The 17,687-nt window shown below is 41.2% G+C and overlaps 1 protein-coding gene across 1 annotated transcript in view; it reads left to right on the top strand.

Annotated features, from left to right (window-relative positions):
• The window catches only part of LOC119376145 (G patch domain-containing protein 1), a 34,375-nt gene that overhangs the window by 9,554 nt on the left and 7,134 nt on the right, over positions 1-17,687 (top strand). The window contains exons 7-13 of the mRNA XM_037646076.2: positions 7-213; positions 793-1,059; positions 5,619-5,794; positions 6,614-6,741; positions 10,903-11,015; positions 13,778-13,857; positions 15,845-16,280. Coding sequence (XP_037502004.1) covers positions 7-213; positions 793-1,059; positions 5,619-5,794; positions 6,614-6,741; positions 10,903-11,015; positions 13,778-13,857; positions 15,845-16,280 — 1,407 coding nt within the window. The remainder of the gene's footprint in view (positions 1-6; positions 214-792; positions 1,060-5,618; positions 5,795-6,613; positions 6,742-10,902; positions 11,016-13,777; positions 13,858-15,844; positions 16,281-17,687) is intronic.

The raw sequence follows: 17,687 nt of genomic DNA, 5'->3' as shown, positions 1-17,687 counted from the left end.
TTTCAGGAGGAAGGAGCAAACAGATACATCAACTCACAAAGACACTGGAAGGCTTTCACCTTGCCAAAGAGCCACCAATAGTGATGAAGTTCTACCCACCACCGAAAATTCCAGCAGATTTCCAGCCTATTCACAAGGCCCCTAAAAGAGAACGTAGACGCTTTGAAGAACCCAAAAGTGAACTTTGCAAAGACAAGAAAACTGAGCATTCAGGTAGTGATACAAATTGTTCCTGTAACTATTCAGTGCATTCAGTAATATCGCATTACATTGAGTTATTTGTAAGTTGACCTTTGTCTCATTGAACTTGTATTTATAATAAAATGAATTATTAGTTACTTTATCTTAACCCACATCACTTTTACAGGTTCGTTGATAGTTTGAAGACTTGTGTTGATAGTTTAGTTCACCCAATGTGGTGGCTTCGTGGCTATTGTGTGGTGCTGCTAAGCTAGAGGACATGGGTTTGGTTCCCAGCCACGACAGCCGCGTTTCAGTGGGGGTAAAGTGCAAAAACACCTGCATACTTATATTTAGATGCATTTTGACAAACCCCCAAAGGTCAAACTTAGTCCAGCGTCCTCCAATGTCTCATATTCATATCATGGTTTCAGTACCTAAAACCCTAGACCTTTAATATTGTACCTTGCTCCCTTCCTTAGTTCTGTGAGCATGTTTATTGGGAAATATTACTGGCGCATTGTAATATTTTTCCATGTAGGTATTGTACTAACAAATATAATGGTCTGAGCATGCAGCATGTTGTCCTTACAATAATAACATCCTTTTCAGGATCTGTCTTTGACCTCATATCACCAGCTGACAAGGAAAGGCTTGAAAGCATCAAGAAAACTGGCAGCACTGAGATCGTGAAAGCGACTGTTGATTCCAGCAAAACGCAGCCACCTTTGCATGTTTCTCAAATGGCATCATCCACGAGCACACCCTCTCCTGTTCCTGTCTCTGAGCCAGGAAAACCAGTGAAGCCATTTGCACGGGACGAAGCAAAGCAAAGGCGGTTTGAGCAGTACTTGTCCCTCTTGAACTCAAACAGACTTGGTAAGCGCAACTTAGTTTTGTTACAATACTTTTCTGGAAAGACTAGCTTGTGGCTGTTCTGGTGGACACACATCTGCAATTCAGTGGGGCAGATTGTATCTTATTCTCTGTCTTTTAATTTTTGCTTATCTCTTGCTAATTTGGCAAAACCTCTTTCTGCCCTTCCTGTGTTTTGGTTGGGCTTGTCTGCTCTTTGCCAATTTTTTCAGCTGTGCACACAATAAGCTCCAGAAAGGTGTCTTGCTGGGGAAGTTGGTGTGATAACATCATTAAAAACACAGCGCAAAAACACGGACAATAAGCTCCTAGAATTTTCGCTTACAACCATGGAACAATTCCTCTTTGCTTTCACCAAGATCATGGTGGTTTCCATCAGGTTCTCTATGAGAAACATGCACCAGGTTGACAGTGCAAGTTTGACATTGAGGTAATCGCTAGTACACTGATGCATTATGTGTAGCACTTATTACATTTCCCAAGCTTCCTGTTTCGAACAGCAGAAAGGATCACGCAGTACCTCGGTTGCTTTATTTGCTGTCATTGGATGCTAATACTACCGTGGTTATCATTTCTGTGTAATAAAAAATAAAAGATCATTTCTTAAATAGTTACTATATTGCAGTGAAGAGAGTAATAATGGCATACACAAATGTTGTTTGTGAATATACATTTCGTTTCAGTTGTGTAAAGTCCTCTGTAAATTTTTTATTCTGGGCGATATTTAGTTGTGAGAGAAGTTACAGTATAGTACATGGCACAATGTTCCAGCTAACCTGCAATAAATTTTGAAAAACCTAGACGAGGTGCAGCCTTTTGAAGGGATGAAGTCTCCTATGTTCTTTCACTCTCCTTAGATAAATTTTAATGGATAATTAATAAGTTTTTAATTAATAAATTTACAGCCTATATGTGTATACTAGGACTTGTGTTTTTGAGCTCATTTGAAGATGTCAACTCTTTTCTCTGGTGCACAATTTTTGCATGACTTTTTTTTGTTCTGGATTATAAGAAATTGTGCACAATTTTTAAAAAGTGAGTGCGGCCTCCTGCCTGCATTGCACTTCAGTATTACACTCACTGGGAATAAACCAAACATGCTTCATGCCTAACCTGTCCTGTATGCTAATGATGTGATAGAGCATTTATCTTAGTTGGCCCAGGTAATTCCTGCAAGTACTGAGCTTGCCTTTTAACTTTAGCACGTGTTAGTTTTGGCCACAGTAAGCAATCAGCAAGAGCTAAGTACCGAATCGGGACAGTGGCACAGTCTACTAGTATTCGGCTGCATCAGGAAAGCCTAGGCACTGCCTTGGTTTGCCTAATGTAGCCACCCTCAGAGAAAGGAAACATATTCTGTTCATAAGTGAGACACACTATTACATAAACAGGATTCATTTGTCCGCAATGTCTTGGACAGTAGCACTCCTGTGATGTACAAACTAGAGACGTTGTTAGGTTTTTGAAAATGTTTTATGTACTCTCATTTAAATACAGCAAGAAGAGGTTCACTGAGGAGCAGCACATACTGAGTGAAATTGGCATTGAATGGTTAAAATATTTATTGAAATATAGATCGACCTTCTTTTTTCATAAATGTTACCCACAATGAGCTGTCAATCTACAATCATGACCAAAAATAGCCACCCTGTGTTCCTGAACAAAGCTAGCAAAAGTACAAAGCTAGCAGAGTTGCTCCTTCCTGCTCTGCATTCTTCAAGTAGTGCCAGCTGCTCTGCGTAGGTAGTACATTCTCTAAGTATGTTAGTAATAAGTAGACACACCAAGAACTAGCAAGGAAAAATAGCATTAAGGAAACTAATAAAGATCTTTTTTATAGCTTAAAGGTGTATTGCTATTTGAATCCTTATCTTAATTGAAAGCAGCTTCAACCATAGGTTCTATTTAGGCTTGTGCGAATAGTAAATTTTAAGTCCGAAGCGAATTCGAAGCGAATAGTGATTTGGTCGAAGTGAATTTCGAAACGAATTCGAACAATTTATATCACATATGATAAAGAAAAATGATCATATTTGTCATGATCCAACTAACCAGCGCAATAGTTTTAAAGTTGAAACAAGGCATATGCATATGTCATTCTTTTTGGTTCAAAGGGAAGTGGAAGCAACTTTCAGTAGTAGCAGGATTTAACTTTCGGTAGAATGCAAGTGATAACCTGTAAAATATGTTACGTTTTAAAATTTACTATACTTAGAGCATATAAGCCAGTATAACAAGGTTTTAAACTTAAAGAAATGATGAATCGATGTGAGGGTAATACAGTGAAACCTTTTTAATTCGAACTCTGTTATTGCGAAATCCCGCATAATTAGAAGGATGTCTGTGGCCCCGTATTTTGCAATGTAAATTTGAGTGGATAATTTGAAGCAGCGGTCAGTACCATCCCGGTTAATTCGAAAACTTTGGGTGCCATGTGCCCATTCCCCGATCCCGATTTAGCCTCAAATCCGCAAAAACGATTAGTATCGCTACTAATGGGTGACAAGTGAAGCATCCCAGCCTCGCTGCTGCCAGCGCAAGAAAAAAACTAAACAAAAGGCGTTCTCGTGGTCAGCTGAAATGTGCGCCTGCGGAAAAGAAGACGAGCTTCACTGCAACACAGCGGTGACACGCGGGCAGCATGACGCATGCTTCTCTCAACGTCAGCGCGTCATGATTTACCCATTCTCTCTGGGAAAATAGAGAAATTAATAAAGGGCGGTCTGACGGAATTCGCGATGTATGCGAACCTCTGATTGGCGGTTGTTCCGACAATTTGCGCACTTGCACTACTGGCGGAGTACTTGCCTGCAACGCCTACTTCAAAAACTGAGTTTGAACACTTCAATGATCATCTTTTCCACCCAGAACACATCGCGAATTCTGTCACACTGGTCATTATTAAATTATTTATTTTAACAGAAAGAATGGGCGAATGGTCGCATCATGACCCGCTGACGCTGCGAGGAGCAGGTGACATGCTGCCCGCATGTCACCACTGCGTTGCAGCGAAGCACTTTTTTTTTTCCGCAGGCGCGCATTTTACTTGATCACGTGACCGTTTTTTCCCTCTTTTTCTTTTTTCTTGCGCTGGCAGCAGCGAGGTCCGCCGTTTCCCCGGTTTAGCGGCGAAATTGGGGCCAAGTATTGCTAGAAAACATAACCCTTGTAGCCGCAAACTAGCAGGCACAGCAAACGACCACCTTTGATTACTTCCAGTAATTCAAAGTTCCTTGCATCCCGCTTTTTGTATGTTTAGTTAATTTTAAAAACCCACTTAATTAGATTTTTTTGCAGTCCCAGTCACTTTGAATTAACGAGGTTTTACTCTATGTTCATTTAACCTTGAAGTGGGACTTCGCGGCAGTGCGCATTTCTCCTGGAAAGGTGTTTTCACGGTATAGCACACCTCCACTGCAGTGAAACCACCTTTACAGGGTGTTACATGCGGTTTATGTGTGTCTATTCGTTCATTTCGTTTCGAATGCTTCGAAATTTCCTAGAATTTAAATTTGTTTCGAAGCTAATTCGAATACTGTAATATTCGTTCGAATATTCGAAGTGCTCGAATATTCGCACAAGCCTAGTTCTATTGTATATAATAATGACTCATTTCATATGTCACTATTTCACTCCTCAGATTCACATTATGAGAAGTGTTACATCTGAAAACTTTAATTTGCCCCTACTAATGAATGCATATGACAAACGTCAAATATAATTGCTCAGACCTAAAGTTGGCTTGTTGGTATGGCATATTTTTTATTATTATGGTGGCACTAAGAAACAGGACACAAGAAAGGCATGCAAAGACACAGTAGCGCTTGTGTGTGTCTTTGCATGCCTTCCTTGTGTCCTGTTTCTTTGCCCTACCATAGTAATCTTGGAGTGAGCTTTCACTTGATATAAAAGAATCTTCTCATTTTTTCTGCCATAAGGAAGACAATATTAGGCATAATGGGCTTACCATACTTTCTTAATTTTAGCACCTTCTTTTGTTTAAAAATTTGCTAGAATATATCACATACGTTAAAATCAAGAGTGAAATTGAAACTGGAAAAACTGGAAGCCAGGTGATGTTCATACACCACCCTGCAATCTTAAATCCTGTCTGCGCCATGGTCGGCAAAGCATTTATCAAAAGTGGTATCTCAAATATTTGTATGGATCCTGAAATGGCATGGCAGTTGATAGTGACAAGGAGACCTTGAACAGTGATGACGAGTGTTGTACAACACGCTTTGGCTTTAGTGCAGTCAGTTTTCTTTTTGCAAGTGGTAAGAAATCGCAATTTTTCTCTCATTAAGAAAATCTGGTTTGCGAACAAAGGTATTGCATTTCTTGTTTGTTTTAAGACTGAAAATTGGGGGTGCACGTTACAGTTGCAGCATTGCATTTCTTATTTCTGCTTGTGAAAAATTAGGCCTGTGTTGTTGTAGTGGGTATGAAAGAATGAAGTTAAATTGGTGCCCAGCTGTTGCCTCACGGAAGCTATCCCACCTGTTAGTGTTGGCACATCCATATTTGCACTTTTCTTTTTCTTTTTTTTTTTTTTTTGGCAGAGGTGTTTTCAGCCATGCAGCCAGTCAACATGACAGAGTGGGAAAAGGAAAGAGAACGCAAGGAGTTCCAAAGGGCAGCTATGATCTGCCAGCCAAGCCAGGGCCTTGGTTCTCGGTTCGTCTCCACCAGAACACTCAAAGATGATGACACCATTGATGTACCTATTGATAGAGTGGTACGTTGTTTATTGTCATCATTTTTGTCTTTCTTTGAGTTCTGCTAAGGACGTTATCCAGTTCTCAGAGTGCTATCTAAAACAAAAAATTTTGTCCTAAATATGTGGGGTGGAGATAGGTAGAGGACAAGAGGTTTCCTTTTTTGAAGAACTTGTGTGAGTTTTTGTTATAGCTTCATGTTGCTTTCAGGTAGCTAAAAACTTGCTTTTCTTTATATTGTACTTTTTGTAAGTTTTATTACAATGTTTTCAAGTTCATTCTTGGAATGAGTATCGCTGCTTGCATTGCATGTAGTATGACCATGGCTAAGCCCATATCTTACATGTCCCGGACACTTACATGTCCCAGGCTATTTGGTCGTTTCCCCATGAGTATGTTCTAGGGAAAGAAGTAAGAGCTTCTACAATGCACTGTCCTCATTCTACTCTTTTAGTTCATTGTACTTTTCACAGCAACCAACACCCTATGTAATTCACTCTATGAGTGACAAGGAATGAGTGTAATTATAGAACTTTTGCAGCTAGCAGTCTGCACACCGCACGCCAGGGAACTGCCACAGGCATTCTGCCCATGAGTGCCTTCGGAATCAGGAGCAAGCAGGCCACTCTAGCACTCCAGCAAAATTCTACACTCAAACCCACTCAAAACAATACTACTTAAGTACCACGAAATTTTCATCAAATTTTCACAAATTCATTTTGTATAGATAGGCATCAATGTGCTTGTCACTGCATTCTAGGGTTGTATAGTACTGTTGCCTTGATGCCTGGCATTCTCTTCCCTTGTGCTTATCATTCATGTTGTGCTATTCCATGCAGGAAGAAACTCCAGATGCAGCCAAAGCAGCTCAATTAGGCATGTTTGGAAAACTGACACACGACGAATTTGAATGGCACCCAGTTGACCTTCTGTGCAGGCGGTTCAATGTGCCAAATCCATATCCAAAGTAAGCTGTCCTTGTTTAAACCTTTGAGCTAAGGGTAATTACTTAAAGGGTCTCAAGATGAATGAACTGTAGTGTCTGAAAATTTTGGGTGTAAATATATAGGTATATGGAAGTCCAGAAAGAGTACTACACTCAAACCTCATTATAACAAAGTCACATCTGCCACGAAAATAACTTCGTTATATCCGAAAATTCGTTATAAATGTTTATTTGTAACACTGTATCTATTACAAGACTATTCTTCATTTACTTCGTTATAACCGATAATTCGTTATGTCCGTGTTCGTTGTATCGAAGTTTGAGTGTAATACCATAATATGCGCATTGTACTGCTGTTATGCCATTTTCATGTGTCCAGTTTTTGACGGATTTGTTTAATTCGTTGTTGGCAGAAATTGGCCTTCCATGAAATACTGTGTGAATTTAAATTATGTAGTGCCAAAATTATGCAAGCTCAATGACTGAGCAGTGTTTTATTCCCCCTTTAAGTACATGACTTCAATTGTAAAAAGTTATTAAAAATCACTGCAGTAGTTTTACCATTAAGCTTTCCACTTGCATATGTACTTCTCATCGTAGGAAGCCAATGCCAACAGGCTAAAATAGGAAGATGCACACACTTGCTGGCCACCACCAGCTTTTAAGTATACGTAAGCATACGTAAACGAATGGTAGGTACAGTTAAAGCTTGATATAATGAAATGAGTAAAATTAGCACTTGTGATGTTGAAATCTGATGTTTTGCATATAATATAGCTACTAATGGATTCTTATATGGTATGGGCTACATAACAATGTCTGATGAAGCTGATTTTGGTAACAAAAATAATTAAGAAATCAATTTTGACCATCTGAGAGCCAATGTCCATATTTGCAGTTTGGTGCCATGCCGACAAAGCCCTCTTCGCAGTAGCCATATGTCACATAGGAAGCCAAAAAAGAACTAAACAAAGTTGTTGCATCCATTCCATCGCAGTGACTTGTCAGTGTAACCTTTGATGTTGCCAAGGGTGGCACAATGTACTTCTCTTTGCAAAGTCAGATTAATGCAATGTTAAAACCCACAGGAGGCTGAAAATATCTTTTGCTTTAAAATTGCATGGAACCAGTGCAGCAACCTGGCTTGCTTGCATGCACAGTCGCCAGATTTTTTGTGTTGGAACATCACAAAGGCAACCTTTCTGAAAAATTTAGCAAGGTCCGGTATGGCATACAAGCTTTGTTCGTAGTCATGCACTGTTTCAATATATCTGTTATATTTTATTCCAGATTACCAACTTGTCGTTATGGAGTAGGTAGTAGTGTGATTAGTGAGCGGAAGCATCTCAATGAAATTAGTCGGCTACAGAAATGCAAAAGTTGCTTGCAGAAGAAATGCATTCTCTAAAAACACGTTTATTTGCTAAAGGAATTGCCATTATGGTTTCAGTGGCTTTCGCTGTAAATAAGTCATTTTCTTCAGCGAGTTAAGGATAGCTTCTTTTGGCTTCAACATCACAGGACGCAAGTCCTGTAGTATCTCGAAACATGCGGTGATCAATCGAGAGAAAAAAAAAATTGGGCGATGACACAAGGCGCATGTGGAATATGCACCCTGTATTAGTGCAAAACAATGCCCTAATACATGTGCCTCCTAATGCCTTTGCACACACCAGGTTACTACCAGATCTGGCCAAAGAAAATTGGTAACAGCGTGAACAACAGAAAAAGACAGTGACGGACTAAGCGCTGACTTTCAACCAATGCTTTATTGCGCGCAAGGCAGTATTATATAGATAGCTTGCATGTGACGTCATGGGCGCAGCTTCTGAAAGGAAGTGGTACTCCACGATGGCGACTTCGATGACAAACAAGTTGCGTCTATGTTAAAACGACGTGGCAGCAACATCCCTGGGCATGAATAATGAAAGAACCTGCGTGTGATGTTTTGATAACATAATGTGTAGGGGTGTGCGAATATTCGAAATTTCGAATATTTTTCGAATAGTGTTTGCTATTCGATTCGATTCGCACTGAAATTTTACTATTCAAACTATTCGAACTTCCCAAAGACAAATGCAGTCAACGCCCGGTTGAAAGTGACCCCTTCAGATTTTCAATATGCTTCACCTCATTACACTTTCGTATTGCGGCAAAGCTGCCTTTCAAGCTCCGCTACGGTCGAACTTGGCCAAAGTCCGATTGGAAGTGGTCCCTAGATTTTCATATGCTTCACCTCATCACACCCCCGTATTGCGGCAAGGCTGCCTTTCAAGCTCCGTTACGGTCGAACTTGGGCAAGAGTCAGTCAACGTCCGATTGGAAGTGGTCCCGAGATGTTCAATATGCTTCACCTCCTCACACCCCCGTACTGCGGCAAAGCTGCCTTTCAAGGTCCGTTACGGTCGAACTTAGGGCCAAGAGACAGTCAACGTCCGTTTGGAAGTGGTCCCTAGATTTTTAATATGCTTCACCTCATCACACCCTCGTATTGCGCCAAAGCTGCCTTTCAAGCTCCGCTACTGTCGCAAATGTATTAACTCAAGAAAACGCTGGTTCCAATATGGAGATGAAAGATGTGGCAGACTTGGGGGCTCAATTATGCTGTTTTGGACCTGAAATTTGGGCAGGAAGTCCGAAAAATCTGACGCCGAAGCTTTTTAGCATCCAAAATTTCAGATGTTCTTATATATCGACATCTACGAGGCAGATTTGGAACTCCGGACTTGAAGGGAGCACACCCTTGTCCGCCACATCATTTGGCCCTCCACAGAAGTTGAATGAGAAGGAGAGGCTGAGGAAATGGCACCCCTGCCTATCACGTGTAAAGTGTTGTAGGCAACACTTTGGTTGCACCAAATCATGTACATAAATACAATTCGGCCTCTACATTGCCTCACTCTCGATAAGAAAGACAACTATGAAATATGACCCCACCAGCGCTTCATCAACCTAGCGAAAAGAAACACTTTTATGTTGCTATCTCACAAGAACATACTTAGGGATTCTCTGCAACTTTTTCTGTGATTTCACTTCGAATTATTCGAAAAATATTTGAGAAATATTCGAAAATTATTCGAAAATATTCGATTCGATTCGCACTCAATCTTTATTATTCGAATTCGCTTCGCACCCAAAATTTTGCTATTCGCACAGCTCTAATAATGTGACATCGGAAACGTCGCGTCCCCACATGCTGGTGCTCCAACAGGGTGCTTTCAGTGACATCAGTGCAAGTCATCTATACGCACTGAAACGTGAAAAAGTATGAGGGAGATACATATATCTGCCATTCCTGTGTATATATTATATATACTGCCTTGTGCACTATAAAGCATTGGTTGTAAGTCAGCACATAGTCCGTCTCTGTTGTGTCCCATCATTCGTCTGTTACTCAGTTTCTTTGGACGTGTACCAACCGGTTCAAGTAAGCACTGCAAACCAGGTCTGGCAGTGCATTTTAGAAGCCATGGCGAGCTAACATCTCTACTGCTAGAAAAGACACTGCTCCACTTAACGATCTCTCTCTGTCGCGTGGCGCACAATTTTAAAGCCATGTTCACAAACCACCTATAATTCAACCATTTGACCACTGGCAACCACAGTTATTTCGATTTATTGCCATGGTCTTGCCTTCTGTGAGCAGTGAAACGTCGTTATATTGAAATTGCGGGTAAATACGCTTTGTTAAATTGAAATTAAAACTTAGAAGTACAGCGTACAGAAGTCATTGGACATCAATAAATGAACATGAGTAAAAGTAGTAAATGCTTTGTTATACAGAGAATTTTATTATATGCATTGAGGTTTATTATATAAATGTTTAACTTTATGACTTTATGAAACAAAATGATCCTTGAGGCAAGTGGTGCAGCTTTTATCATAATATGTCGCATGCTATCAAGAAAGTCAGTCTTACTTTGTGATAAAGAAGCCGGTGTATCACAAATGTATTTATCCCGTTCTATGATGATACGATAATATTCAGCCACCGCTTATATCGCTTGCTGCTCGTCTCAGAACAAGATATTAATGCCATTGAGCACAGTGTTGACCGCAATGTGTGATTGTGTGCTCTGCCTTAAGATAGAGGTGTGTAAACTGCAATCCAAACTTTTTACTGCTGCTGCTTTCTTCTTGGCCTTAGAACTGATGCCCTTGGCTCTTTATTTTTTTCCACAGCTGCAGCAAAGTTGGCCTGGAAACCGTCGCAGTTGACAAGCACATAGTTTTCAACTTTTTGACACCTGTGAACCAAGAAAAGGAGCCTAATGAAACACGTAAAGTGGATGAAGGTGTGGGCTCCCTCTTGACCAAGCATATTTTAGAATAGGAGATAGCGCCTGTCCTCATCGTTTCCTTGTCCGCCATGTACTTTTTGCGCTGAAGTTTTAACATTATGGAATACCAACTAGCCTGCTCCCACACCTTGCTTTAGAATAGACAAGGCCTTAATCCCATCCCTTGTAACATTAAATCTTCAGTGCTAGCATAATCTGGTAATGGAAGAGTTGCTAGCTTGGTTTTCTAGGCATGCCTTCTGTGCCTTTGCATGTATGTCATGTACACCTGGCAACAAAAATTTTTAGGGGACGTGGGCTCCACTGCCAAAGCAAATTTCTGCTCTGTTAGCGCATTCTAATCTATCAGGCAAGTGTATAGGTCGGAAGAACTACTACAGGCTGGAACACTTAAGGGGGGCTTTGTTAGCAGACAATGCAGGAATATAGCTTTCTCGAAAGTTTCTCGTCCCGCAAACTTTTGCTGGAGGGTGGATCGTCTTCCTATTTATACTAAAGCCTTACTTGTGGATGTCTACTTTATTGCATGCACAGACAATGGCACGCTGACACAGCCTCTTCCCTGCCCTTGGGACATGAAAACAGAATAGAGCCCTCTGCTCTGCTTTTGCAGACCTCATTGTTAGTGTACGAAATAGCAATTTCTATCATGAAATGTTTTTTGGAGCTTCCCACACTGATCTTCAGAAAGCTAATTAAATGTTTGTGAGTCATTGCATCAGTAAAGTTTTAATTGAAAACTTTGGACAAAGCCACACGTGCACCACTACTCTGAGACTCATTTTCATTGAGTTCCTGACCTCCTTGAGACATCAGAATTTCAAGTTTCTGTTATGTCTTACAGAAGAAGCAAAAATGACGGATATGCCAAGATTCTACTAAGGGGAGTGCTAATAGTCAAAACTTCGAATATTCTATTCAAATAGTTCAGTATTCGATTCAACTTGCAAGGCACTTTTACCGTTCGAAATATTCGAACACCACAAAACTTTATAACAACTACTGAAATCAGCACAGAGAATTATATACCTGTCCGAAATTTTGCAAAATTTGCTGCATGAATAGACAAATTAGTTTCAGTTGCCACATCCCCCCCACCCCTTCCGCACGCCAAGCGCACTTTTGCAAATGTTGTGTCAGTATTCAAGTGTAGTGGCCAGACCATGGCCTCGTGTATGAGGCCAAGCATGTTATTACAAGAGTGCCGAAATTGTACTGGGCAGAACCACTGAAACAAATGGGGAGCCATTTCAAAATTAATTAGAAATGTCTAAAAACAAGGAAACCCAGCTTTATTCTGGGTTATCCTAATATGAAGCATCTGCAATGAACAGCTTGCTGATCAGTTGTCATTGCTCCTCCCAATTGAGAAAGCATGCTTAGAGGATTAAACTGTGACGACAAGGTTAACACATCAGCACTAGTGTGCATGGAGAGTGGCTGTTTTCATTGACAGGAGAAATGGTGACCTGCACAGCAGTGTCGCGGCTCCTCAAACATATCAAGTGGCTATCCATCTTTCATGACAACATTAAATAACTTTGTACATGGTACTTTCAAGAAATAGTGTTGTATGATGGATAAATTTCCTGTATATTATTTGCTGTACAAGAAACTTAATTTTTCATGTCTGGTTGGTGGAAAAAAAAAGTTTTTTTTTGCAAAAGTCAGTAGTTACACTATTCATATTCGAAAATATCCAACTTGATTCGCATTTGGTTTTTATTATTCGAATTTGCTTCTGAGTTTAAAATTCAATATTTGCATGCCCCTACTTTAAACCTTTCTACTGGAAGGCCAAGTACATAGTGGTTCTGTATTTTGGTGTGTGATTTTAAACAAGTGGCTATCCTGGTCGTTTGTTTTATATACAGGATTTCTCATATTTCTAAAAAGTCCAGTGCACTGTGTGTGCAAAGTACATTGGAAATAATTGTATTAACATTCAGCAAAAGAGATGGTCGTTTTTTTTAAGTCTCATCTTGAAGTTTTGTTTTCTTTTTGTTCTGTGCTGTTAGCATTGTCCATTAATTGCTCTTCAGCTCTCCTCATCACTTGAAGTGGGCAACATTAGCACATGTGAAACGTTTAGCCCACATGTATCAAATACGATCAACGACCGACTGTGCGTGCATTCCCAATAACTCGGACGCCTTCGAGGCACCACCGTGTATTCCAGAAAGCCTGTGTATGCGGACATCTGAAATTTCTAACACTGAAACCTTTCGTCGTCCTGTTTTTCTGATTTAATGCTATGATTGTAGGTTCAAAGTAGCAACTGTAAAAGCCACTACCACCGCCTGAAACTATCGATTATCACACAGCCTCAAACTATTGCTTGCAGCCAACAATCCACTTATAGCTGCAGCAGTTTCCAAAAATGAGCTTCGCCACAATTCAGGGGTGTTATATGATCAACCATGCACAACATATTGCAGTGACGTTGAATTGATTGGCGCAAATACTAAGACGAGGACAAGGAACACAAGACGCAAACAAGCCATGTCTATCAAAAACAGGACAGGATTGCATTTGCCGTATCACTGCAAGAAGTGCACGTGTGAACCATTGCTGGACAACACGTGCATTTTGCGGAAAAGTAAAGTGGCTTGGAAACTGGCTGAGGCTATGTATGTAAAAAAAGTGTATCAAAGTGTTTAAATAAAGGAACATTGTTACATCCCCATACAAATTTTTCTGATAGACTACATTTTGGAAAAGTATGACTAACTGCAAAATTTATATATTTCTCTTAGGACCTGTGGCAGGTACTGAACCTCCTGGCTCAGGTGCTGAAATGACGAGTACAGTGAATGCCAGGCACAATAATGGAGAGGCAAGTGTTTTTGTAGCCACAGTTAACATTTGTGCACACAGCTGTTGTCTTGGTGTCAGAATATTCCTGGACATTATTTTGCATCCCATGATAATAAGAAACAGGTTACAAGTAAGTGAAAAAACACCTATTAAAATCAACACTGGGCTGCACACTCTCCTGATTGTCAAGGCAGGTGCTAGATGTTTCCTTAGGGGGAGGGCGCGAGATGCACGCAAAGGACCTACAGTAGTCTTATTTTTTTCTGGTACTCTATGCAGAGGCGATTGTAAGGCAGGTTAAAATATCGGGAAAGCTGTGACCCCCCACTTTCCCCGTTCTTCTTGTTGCCAATGCTAGCCACTTCACCACTGACAGTCATATTGTCAAGTACATTTCTTCATACTGTGTGCTGAATGAATGGTGTTGTTTTACTTAGTGTGGTTGTGTGTGTGTCACGATAACCTGACATCACAGGTCTGCAAACTCACTCATGAATCATCTCACTCAGACTCAGATTGGGGTGTGAGTCTGTGTGAGTCCGGGTGAGTAATATTTTGGTGAGTTCGAGTCCGATTGAGTCCGGATGAGGAAAATTTTAGTGAGTCTGAGACGAGTGAGTCCGGTTGAGGAAAATATTAGTGAGTCTGAGTCCGAGTGAGCCCTAAGCACAGAATATATTTCTTGAGTGAGCCTGAGTTGGCTCCACCTTCTATTGCCAACCTATGTTCCTATCTACTCATCTTCAGCATTACTATAAGCCTTATATCGGCTTGCATTTATACTCAAGTGTACTCACACATATCTCAACGCACTAGCATTTATGCGCTACCTCAGTTAAGGCGAGGGGGGGGGGGATGCCATGACCTACCCCTGCAAACTTTTTCACGGAAAGTCCTTGATAAAAATATCCCGTGTGAGTCATGCATTTTATAAAAATGTTCTTACTGGATTGAGACCACTGATAACACGTATTTGAAGGTACTAGATCAAAAGGCGTATCGTAGAGCACCGATTATGTAAGACATTGGCGTTGAAGAGCATTGACACCATGATCGAAACAGCTCATTTTACGCTAACGGACTCCCGAGTCGACTCACTCGGGCTCACTCAGATTAAGGCCAAGCCGGGAGCCTGAGTCTGAGTAGTCCGGTTGAGTAATATGTTCGTGAGCTTGAGTCTGAGTGAGTCCGGTTGAGGAAAAATTTTGGTGAGTCTGAGTCTGGTTGAGGAAAATTTTGCTGAGCCAGAGTTCGAGTGAGCCCTCAGATCAAAATATATTTCTTGAGCGAGTCTGAGTGAGCTCCGCTTTTTTTGCCGACCTATGCCTGACACTGATAGTAGCCACAGTTAATGATGATGTGCACATTTTATAGTACCCTTTTATAGCCAGTAGGTGAGCATGCCTTATGCACCTTTTAAAAGCAAGGTGCATGTAGTTGACTCGGGTGTGTAAATAAAACAGAGTTGACACTCTGTTCTGACACTGATCACTCTTTATAATCAGTGGTATGTTTGTAGTCAAGTAGCCATCTGTTTGCTTTTTGGGGCACGTCTTCGCTCCAGATAAAGGGTCGTCTTTTCCGTGCATCGTCTGTTGGCTTTATGCTTGTGGGCCATATACGACACTATGTTCATACCAATGAACATAAAGTGAAATCTAGTAATTTATGTATTATTGATGTAATAAAGTATTTTATAATACGTATATAGAGCTTCATTAATGTGGAAAGCTTTTTATAATCAATTGTATATAAAATACTACCTTGCTGCAAAAAAAGGAGGCCGGCATGTGCACTGAATGCTATGTGGTTCAAGAGCCATAATCTTCTGCAGCCTAGGCATGTCAACACAGACAACGTAGGCATGGTAAGAGAAAAGAAAAAAGGCATTGCAATGCTAATGCCACAGCCCTGTTCCATGTTGCACTGTGCTGGAGCTGATCTCTGTCTGCTTATCAAGAAAAGGTCCAATTATGTTTCTTTACTTTTGCTTCTCTTCGGTGCAGGACTCCAGTGACATATCTGAAGAGGAGCGTCCACCTCTCGAATTTTTCAAGTCAATCTTTTCAGAATCATCCGAGGATGAGGAGCATGTAGATAGTAAACCCACGTTAGGAGGATCAACAGTAGATGAGGTAGCTGTTGCAGGGGCTACTAAAACAAAAATAAGCCCAAGTGAAGCAGTAAAGCAGCCGTCACGACCTGCCCTTGGAGTCTTTGCCAACCTGGACTTTGAGCAGCTCAATCGCAGGGCACCACCAACACCACTGCAAGACATGCCATCTAATCTAGCTACCAGCACAGTGGCTTGTGCTTCATCAGGTGAAATGTCAACATCCCAGCCGACTAAGGAAACATCTGGCAGTAGCATATATGGCCCCGTCCCACCGCCTCTACCAATAGGCAGCTCCAGTTCTACTATCACTGCACTATCAATGCCAGGTATGCACCTTGCAGCACTACTTTGAAGCTATAATTTGGCAATATCTCATACTTGAAATAGCACATATCTAAAGTCTCTAGTGGGCCGTACATTTTAGTACCGTGCTACACTTTCGTTCTAAAAAAAATCTGCTTGTACCAGACTGCTTGTGTGGGAGCCTTCAGTGAGTCCCCTTCATAAGAATGAGCATTCAGTTCATCATCATTTCAAGCTGTTGAGCATCAGAACACGTACAGCTGAGGCAGGCCTTTGATCATGCACCAGAAAATTACGTATGCTACTTAGTCATTGGGGAGCGAAAGTAAATTTAGGTCATGGGACGACTTTTCTGATTTCAGTCTTTTTGAATGTTGGAGTGAACAGTGAGTAATGCAGTGATTCCACTCCTGCACCAACTGTGCCAAAGTGTGCTCAATTCGATTTACTGTGCCATCCTGATAATATTGACGGAAATTGCGCCAAACTGTGCCAGAGTCTCAGGTTTGGGGTTATCTATCACGGGCAATCGCACCGCCGGCGCATCAGAACATGTGCAATTTGATATTGGAGCAGCCAAAGTCAAAACCTTGACCAAGAATTATTCCGCTGAATAAAAAGTGCATGTGTGTGCGTCCCGAGTGAGCCACAATACCATGCACGGTGCTGACACAGCTTCTGTTGTGCTAGTCAGCTCGACGACAAAACGTGCTCTCTGCAGAGGCTCGTGAGATCTGCGCCAATCGGTTGCAAGAAAGTGTGGCGGCGATTAATCGGCGGACGTTATGTGGTCCAAAAACGCTGCTGGTAGCTCGTTTCAAGTGTCACACGGCACGTAATTAAAGCAATGCTACATGCGTGCTGCACAATAACTACGCGCGTGCCGCTAAAATGTCTCCTTTCTGTTTCTGGACATCGCGGAATGAAGTCTGGGAACACTAGTAATAGATGTATGCACGGTGTAAGAAAAATAATAAGTATTTTTATTACACCGTGAATATATAGAACAATAACTAATTTTCCATGCCTTGTGTCCATGGAAGAGCACGTGAACGGTGGGAACACATTGACACTTTTCCTAAAATATAATTTATCTATGGATCTTTATCCGGAAGAGCTTTTTCGTAATTCCTTCCGCCAGCACATCCGGGTTTCTAATTGCTCTTGCGGTAAAGACACCCTAAAAGGCCCTGCCCTTTCGAGCTCCTGAGTGCTAGGGTCCCAGTTCGAATTTCTTGCTTGCTTTAAAAAAAAAGAAAAAAATGTCATCTCATTAATAAAAGCATGCCTCTTGTTTTGAGCAGCCGCAATTCGGTTTTAATATGCGCAGCTCTCAGTAGTGGGCCCATCGCTGACGACCCTGGCGTTGGAAGGCCCACTGTGAAGCGGCTACGCCATGTTACTCGTCCGCCCCTCGCTTTCCAAGTTCA

The sequence above is a fragment of the Rhipicephalus sanguineus genome, chromosome 1, assembly GCF_013339695.2.
Source record: "Rhipicephalus sanguineus isolate Rsan-2018 chromosome 1, BIME_Rsan_1.4, whole genome shotgun sequence".
NCBI classification, from domain to species: domain Eukaryota; kingdom Metazoa; phylum Arthropoda; class Arachnida; order Ixodida; family Ixodidae; genus Rhipicephalus; species Rhipicephalus sanguineus.
Note: the sequence above shows the minus strand (reverse complement) of the source record. Positions and strands in the feature narration are given on the sequence as shown.